Source organism: Sinocyclocheilus anshuiensis, unplaced genomic scaffold, assembly GCF_001515605.1.
Source record: "Sinocyclocheilus anshuiensis isolate Anshui unplaced genomic scaffold, SAMN03320099.WGS_v1.1 scaffold643, whole genome shotgun sequence".
Lineage (NCBI taxonomy): Eukaryota > Metazoa > Chordata > Actinopteri > Cypriniformes > Cyprinidae > Sinocyclocheilus > Sinocyclocheilus anshuiensis.
In genome coordinates, this window is record NW_015551067.1 from 445,289 (window position 1) to 454,124 (window position 8,836).

The window sequence follows — 8,836 nt, forward strand, 5'->3', positions numbered from 1 at the left end:
ATTGAATTAGCCCTTGAATTGAAACAGTTCAGAAATTGAGTTGAGATATGCCCAAATTCAAGAGAGAGAAAAAGGAGACAGAAAGTAACAGGCGTCGGCAGGTGAGCGTGAACTGAATGTTGACCTCTCTGCTTCTCTTCAGTATTAAGCTTCTCAATGGATCAGAGAGAGTTCAAAGGTCACTAGCCTAATCATTGACCTTCATCATCTGCACTTAAGTAGCAGTGTGGCTTTGATATGTGTGCTTTCACTCTATTCTCTACCTACATATTCAATTCTGCCACCTACGTTTTTCATTCAAAACATTGTACACATTTTAATATCCATCATGTAATTTCAAATTGTAATGTTAGACCCCCATTGCTTATTTCATTATAATACAGCATTTCTTCTTTTTTCATCTTCGTGTTCTTTGTTCATCAGTCAAATTCTCAATACCTGGGAAATGGAAAGCACTGGGGTCGTTGGATTTAAAGGGACAGAGAAATCTCAGAGCGAGAAAATACAGTCGCAGGGTGCTGTGCTGTAGCTGTGCCCGTTTCGAGTCCGCTTTCAGAGAGAGGCACAGCACATTTATCCTGGCTGTCCAAGGGATGGGGGTATTGTGGGAAAAAGGGGAGAGACTCGAGAAGAGAGGTTTTCTATCAGGCTTAGTGTGTGGCATGGAGGGGGCGGTCGGGTCGAATTAACCCAATGACTCTTTCCCACTCTCACGCACCTGCTGACCGGTCTTACTCATCTTCATCTCCGTCAGCTGGATGTATCGCAGCACGTTTGTGTCTGGATAGAGAGAGGATATAGTACAGAAAATAAGAAGAGCAAGGGAGAGAAAAAAAATAAAGACATCAGCATAAGACTAAAACTTGCTTCACTAGGTAAACACATCAATGTAACATAAATATAGCTAAATGGTTTACACACACACACACATATACACACACACACACGCGCTGAAATAATATGAAAAATAAATATAGATCAAAAACAAAAATGTAAAAACTGAAACAATAATTCGAAATTTTGCCTTGGGAACTAACTGAAAATAATATAAGTTCTGAATTACTAAAACTAAAACTGAAATAAAAATAAATTAAACCTATATAGAAATATAAATAAGCTAATAAAAATCACAAAAGCACATAGCAATATACTAATACACAAACTAAAACGAAAATAAAAAGAAAAGGTAATTCAAAATATTACGAAATACTATAATAGTACATAAATAATACTAAAATAACACTGGGTCATGGATATTTTGGAGCAAATTCATCTTTCAAAGTATATTAATATTGTGCCTATAAATAAATTTCAGTTTGATTTTAAGGGCATTTCTAATTACTTTTGCATGATAAGCTCTGGTTATCGGCCAGTATGACGGAATTTCCCATTTTTTTACATTTACATTACCTTTGCCATCATCTAACACTCACTTAAAAAAAAAACACTAATAATTTAATAACACAGATAAATCTTTAGCAAATCTCAAAATCAATATGTACAAATATTTAAATTTAAATATATTTACAAAATACATTTAATACAAAAATGTGTGTTGTTATACATTATAATTTGATTATATTATTTATTAGAATTATATAATTAATTGTATTATAGTTTTATTTCTAAATCCACTTGCAGCATTTAAAACAATTTAGACAAAATGAACAGAATATCAACCACATAATCAGATCAACCAGATATAAATATCGATATAAGATAATTATCAGCTTATATAAAAAAAGAACACACACACACAATTTAGATAGTGTTGACTCACTTCTTGGATCCAGTGTAAAATCATTTGAGAAGCACTACTGTATATAATATTAAAGTGATCATAAAGCCCACCTGTGGGTTCACGGCACTTGGCATCGCGTAGGTAACGCAGGGCACACTCGTAGTCTCCCAGGTGGTAGAAGGCAATCCCAGCACGGTACATGGCCTTAAAGTGATCCTGCTGGTGTCCGAGTACCTTCAAACAGTATTCCTTAACCCGCTCATAATTCACCAGCTCCGACTGCAGCAAGCACGCTATAAAGAACCAGAGAGTGTAAAAGAGAAAGAGAAGGAGGGGAATTAGTACAGTCAAAAGGACAGGACAAAACAATAAAACAGCTAAAATTAATAAATCAATGAACAGCTAGGGAGAAGGGAGTAAAAATAGCCATACTGGTCTATAAAAAATAGCCATACTGGTCTACAAAACCCTGGTCTGATTGATAAAGTAGAGAAAGGGACCGTATGTTTTCTCGCGGTCATCAGTTGCACTGAAGGTCTGAGAGCAGCAGTTTTTAATGCTATTAGTCCCGGATAACCACATTAGCACAAAGTGAAGGCCTAATTGCATCTTTTAGCCACTCTAGGCTCAGTGACACAGAATCAGGACAGTAGGAGTAGAGACCAGAAACAACTGGACTGGTAAGAATTGAACAGGAGCAGGAAAGTACCTATAGCTGGGATTCAAACCCATGTTGTCTGAGATGCAGTTGTGCTTCACGTCGATGTGCTGCCCACAAAGCTATGGCTCTGACAGAGGTTACTCTACGCTCAGGATACTAAGGAGTGATTGTCTTATATGTCTCTTTGAGATATCAGCTTTGTCTTAAGATGTCTTCAGTTTTATTTTAGGAGAAACATTAAACTTTTACTAATATTGTAAATACTAAAACTCATTTATTGCTTTGTTTAGTATTAACATTTTGTCTTGTACAGCGCATTTTTGCATTTATGTAAATATAGGTTATGGTTTCCTCTGTTAAATCACTGTGCAATAAAACACTGTCTACATAAAAGTAATTGTTTTATCTGCTGTCTAAAGAGAAAATAAACCAAATGAGACACATCCTAATCTAAAACTGTTGCTTAAAATTGTTGGATGCATCTGAAATATGCATGCTTTATCGAAAAACAGGAGATGAATGTTTAAAGGGGTGTGTGTGTGTGTATACAGTATATAATTTATTTAATATATACACATTTAGATTTAAATTAGATTATGAGAAACGCATGACTGTATGGTGCTATAATACTTCCACTTTGACTTTACAGAATACAGGATTTTGAAATTATAATAGCTAAAGACAGATAATAATATGGAAATTTTCCACATCCATTTCTAATATTCATTGAATGAATTAAATATGGAGGTCTATGGTTCAAAAAAAGCTGCAGCTAATTAGATACATTGGCCCTGAAAGAACATCTGCATGGCAAATGAATTACTGCGGTGCCTGCTAGGCAGCTGGTGCGTGTTGTCAACCCCTCGTCCAATCAGGGTTATTTATTCCAACAGCAGATGACATGGCTGGACACTGATGGCAGGGGCTGGGAAACTCAATTTCATATTTCAATTTGAGCTCACTGGTTCTGATGTGCCCATAGGAAAAATTTATTGCTCAGTGGTTGCTTTTCCTAAGCTCAGGAGACTTAGATGAGATTCTCATATATCTCTCATTTTAGTATCAACAGCATTTCAGATGTTTCTCCTAAAATTCCTTAGGAGAAATGGAAGTAGACACAAATGAGACGAGAAATATTTGAGAAAAAAAAGAGTCAAACAGAATATCTCTTTATTGTCTTGCTGCAATCTCTATCAAGACTCCATTATAGGAATATTTTATTGCTCAGTGGTTGCTCTTTCTAACCTCAGGAGACTTAGTTGTGATTCTCATGTATTTCTCATTTTAGTCTCAACAGTGTCTCAGATGTTTCTCCTAAAAATCCTTAGGAGAAATAAAAGTAGACACAACTGAGACATGAGAAAGTTCTCAAATATGGCGTTATTTAATGCGCTCTCGACATTTGTCATTAAAATAACGCCATACTCAAAGGAATCCGAAATGACAATGAGAGAGAAACGTGTGAGAAACATGGGAGATCTCTTTATTGTCTTGCTGTAATCTCTTGCAAGACTCCATTATAAAAATGTTTTACTGCTCAGAGGTTGTTTCCTTTTAAATCTCTTACTCTCACCAATGCTGCGTATGATAAATATTTATTCAATAAAAAATCCAGTAAAGCAGTAATATTGTAAAATATGATTACAATTTAAAATAACTGGTTTCTATTTTAATATATTTTAAAATGTATTACTGTGATGGCAAAGCCGACCATTACTCCAGTCCCAGGAAATCATTCTAATATGCTGATTTGGTGCTCATTTTATAGTTGAAAAAGTTGTGCTGCTTAATATTTTTGTGGAAACCATGCTACATTTTTTCAGGATTCTTTTATGACAACAACATTATACAGTGTGCTCAGATTTTTTTCCTTAGCTAAAGACTCGAGAGCTGTCACATTTGTCTCTAAATTTCAGAAGTGATCTCAATAACTTTACAACGTGTGCACCAAGTCAAATGCCTCAATATGAGCTCAAACATTTCTTCCATATAATATGTATTAATAATCAAATTAGTTTGTGATTCTCATGTATTTCTCATTTTAGTCTCAACAGTGTCTCAGATGTTTCTCCTAAAAATCCTTAGGAGAAATAAAAGTAGACACAACTGAGACATGAGAAAGTTCTCAAATATGGCGTTATTTAATGCGCTCTCGACATTTGTCATTAAAATAACGCCATACTCAAAGGAATCCGAAATGACAATGAGAGAGAAACGTGTGAGAAACATGGGAGATCTCTTTATTGTCTTGCTGTAATCTCTTGCAAGACTCCTAATATATTTTAAAATGTATTACTGTGATGGCAAAGCCGACCATTACTCCAGTCCCAGGAAATCATTCTAATATGCTGATTTGGTGCTCATTTTATAGTTGAAAAAGTTGTGCTGCTTAATATTTTTGTGGAAACCATGCTACATTTTTTCAGGATTCTTTTATGAATAGAAATTTAAAAAAAAAATGCTTTTTTTTTTGGGAAAATTTGTAACATTGTAAATGTCTTTACTGTCACTTAATACAATTAATACAATTTTGAATAAAATAAAAAAACTGAATAAAAGTACTAATAAAAAAAAAAAGTATTAATTAAAAAAACATACTGGCCCAAGTTTTTTGAATGGTATTGTAAATAAATATATGAATATTTATTATATACAATTTTTATTTTTATTTTATTTAATTCTGTTATTTAATGGATTTGTATTTATATGGTCTGTATTTATATATGCTATTTAGGTTGTTTAATTCCAACTCTTAATTCTAACCATCATCAAACATCAAAATAAAGTGAAACCACAGTGAAAATCTGTGACCCCACTATATCTTCTAAATTTGATCTCGTTCAATACCTGTTTACTGCCTCGGTGTGGCACCAATCTTGGCCCGGTCTGACTGGCAGAGGTCTGACCCCTGCCAAGGTCAATGTCTGTCTGTGCAGTTGAGAGGCTGCTAACTACCAAATACACTGACAAAAGCTGCTGCTTTATATTGACAACCTCCCTCTGTCCTTTCCTATTACGTGCCTCCAACCATCACTTGGCCTGTTGCTTACACCTCTGTGGAAGTCATGAGTCAGTGGTATCGGCACAAGGCAGGATGACAGAGCACAGGACAAAAAAAAAAAAACTCCTCTGCAGTTTTCTAATAATGAACCGAATTCACCTCTTACATTATTATGCACCGGCTGAATGAAGGAATGAAGTAAGAGTGGAAGGTTGTTGGTAAGAGTTTAAGAGTTTTTATTTATTTTTTTCCTTTTAAATCTCTTACTCTCACCAATGCTGCGTATGATAAATATTTATTCAATAAAAAATCCAGTAAAGCAGTAATATTGTAAAATATGATTACAATTTAAAATAACTGGTTTCTATTTTAATATATTTTAAAATGTATTACTGTGATGGCAAAGCCGACCATTACTCCAGTCCCAGGAAATCATTCTAATATGCTGATTTGGTGCTCATTTTATAGTTGAAAAAGTTGTGCTGCTTAATATTTTTGTGGAAACCATGCTACATTTTTTCAGGATTCATTCAAACTCTACAAGACAATTTCTCACCACACACATTCTGCACAGCATTCAAAGTGTCCAATTGGCAGTAAATGAACACATTACACAACCATCTGTAAAAATCACAAATAAATGAAAAATGAGTGACAGACCAATATGTGTGCCAGGATGATTAATTCAGTTATATAACCAACTGGCCGATTAACAGAAAAGGTAGTTTCCCTTGTGTCAGTTCCAAAATCTACCAACAGCTATATATATATAGGCCTATATATATATATATATATATATATATATATATATATATACATACTGTATATATGCATGTATAAATAAAATGCTAATACAAATATATAAACAATATTAAATAATTATTGTTTTTGTATAAAATTATAAGACTGGGTAAAATAAGTAACAGAGATTTTTAAAATCTGAATATCCATCATAATTATCTTGACAAACAGTAAAGAAATTCTGGAGAAACATGATGAGAACATAGTGTACTACATGAAAAACTATCAACTATCAAAGACAACCAGAAACCTTTGTATTCCTCAACATTATCAAAGCCCTTTGGTTTGTGGGCATGCTGGGCGAATGATGACATAAGAACCAGAAAACTGAGATCGCTGATAAAAGGAAGGCTGTACAGACATGAACTGAAGCAAACATCTGCTGACTGCTCAAACAGCTGTTAAGTCAGACATATAGTCAGTGGAGGAAAGGGAGAGAAAAAAACATGGTCTGCCCAACCTAATGAAGGTTATAAAGACAGAAGGACCAACTAACGAGCAGAAGTGAGATAAACGATGATTAGATGACAAATGAAAAGCTGTGAGATCTAAATTAGTTCCTTATAACTGGAATTTCATTCCGACTAGAGAGTTTTGTTAAAGCTTTCTTTTCTCTCCAACCATTTCATTCAGCCTTTTTCATTATCTTTTTGTTATAATTTCCCTCTGGTTTCTCTTTTCTCCCTTTTCCCAATAAAATACTCTCAAGATAACACAGTCTAAAATTTCAGGACACAAAAAGTCCCTCATAAATAGAAGAATTGTCCTGCAGTACAATAACATGTGGCGTTTGATTTGTATTGACTTTCCCTCTAAGACAATACAGCAATTTATTAATAAGATTAAAGGCCCTCTCCTGGTGTAATTTCATGCATCTTAACCTTGATCTCTGGTTTTTGTGATTAACTGGGTTGGCCCATCTCATTTGGCCTGGGACAGGAGAGAGAGAACCTGCCTTTCAGCACACCACCGTCACGCTCATTGAACGTCCTGTCCATCTTCATTCTGGGCAACTGGAACCCTGCAAGCTCTCAGTGTGTTCAGTTTCAAGCAATAATGGTCTAATGGCTCCTAACTCTGTGATATCCTGATCTTTCTCTCTTTCCACAACACTCCTACAGACGCACGCACACAAACACACACAAATCCTACAGACTGATTCATTACACAAATGGATAAGGCGTGGCATTGTGGATACTGCACTTAAGTGTCTGCTGAGTGGCTCTATGAGTGTAATAATAATGCCATCACATATTAATGGACCCAATGCACTTTATGCTGCATCATAGTTATATGAGAACATAACTGCTAGAGCACAGCTAGAAAGCCAGAGCTGGTCATCGGAGCAGGGCAGAGACTAACAGGGTCCATCTTGCGATAGGAGGGGAGGGTGGTTTGATAGATTTGTCACCCTTGATGAAGCTAAAAGCACAACAAATCTGCTCTGCTATATGACAGAAATGTGTCAGTTCTCTTTCGTAGTTCATTCGTTTTCAAACGATTGATTTTTTTGCAAAGAAACCACCAGACAGACCCAAAAATGACCATTTTGTCATTTCATGTTCATATTTTTTAGTAAACTATACTTATATTCGCTACTTTTTTACTTAGTTTACACAAAAATTCTGTTATGTCTCATTTGCATATTCAAACTTCAGTCTGTAATGAGACACATGGCAACCAACTGCGTTGGCATAAATGACAAAACTAAAATAATAATAATGAAAATATCCTAACACAATTAAAAATCTAAAATATATAGCATACTCTACGATTAAAAAAATTGGGGTTAGTACGATGTTTTGATTGTTTAAAGAGTTAAATACTTGTATTTATCAAGGATGTATTAAATTGACCAAAAGTGAAAGTAAAGACATTGTTAAAAAAAATTCTATTAAAAAAAATGCTTTGTTATTTTTACTGTATTTTTGATCAAATAAATGCAACCTTGTTTAGCATAAGAGACTTCTTCCAAAAACTCTTACCCACCCAACACTTCTGAAAGACTATCATTAACATAATAATTAACATCATAAAAACAATTAAATAACATAAATTTAAGTTGTAATGCATTAACATGCAAACACAGAGTAGATTTAGGAGCTGCAAAAAGAGAGCGGATCATGGTTTGTGAAGTGCAGAGAATAGCAAAAAGGTGAGGCAGAGTAGAGGGAGTGAGAACTTGAGGGCAATCGATTTCAAACGCCCTCCTCCCGGATCATCCATCTCCAGCGGACTGGATCACTCCCTCTCTCTTTCTGCCCTCTTTATTATCTTCTCTCCCTCTCTGTGCTTTTGTTCTGTCCCTTTAGCTCTCTCAGGGGCGCTGCTCTTTTGACAGGTGCAGGGCCGACAGCATCAGGTAGGGGAGTGAAGCTAATTTAAAGCGGTGTTGGTTTGTGGTGATTACCCTGCTGTCACTCTGATGGTAATTCGTTTTCTTGATGCTTAATGGTTGATGCAGGGGCCCATCAGTCTAAATGACACCTCCCCTCCCACTGTGTCCTTACTCACCCGCACACTGACCTCATCATACCGCATATTATTCTGAACCAGGGGTGGGTGATTTGTCAAAAATATATCACGATTGTTTTCAGGAAAATCACGATTCACAATTTTATCACAAATATTC

General features: G+C 35.2%; 1 protein-coding gene across 1 annotated transcript in view; it reads right to left on the minus strand.

Moving 5' to 3' along the window:
• Positions 1-642: 642 nt before the first annotated feature.
• The window catches only part of LOC107662133 (tetratricopeptide repeat protein 9A-like), a 25,719-nt gene continuing 17,525 nt past the window's right edge, over positions 643-8,836 (minus strand). The window contains exons 2-3 of the mRNA XM_016452046.1: positions 1,852-2,034; positions 643-780 (exon numbers count right to left, since the gene is read on the minus strand). Of these exons, the coding sequence (XP_016307532.1) occupies positions 686-780; positions 1,852-2,034 (278 nt within the window). The 3' untranslated portion in view covers positions 643-685. The remainder of the gene's footprint in view (positions 781-1,851; positions 2,035-8,836) is intronic.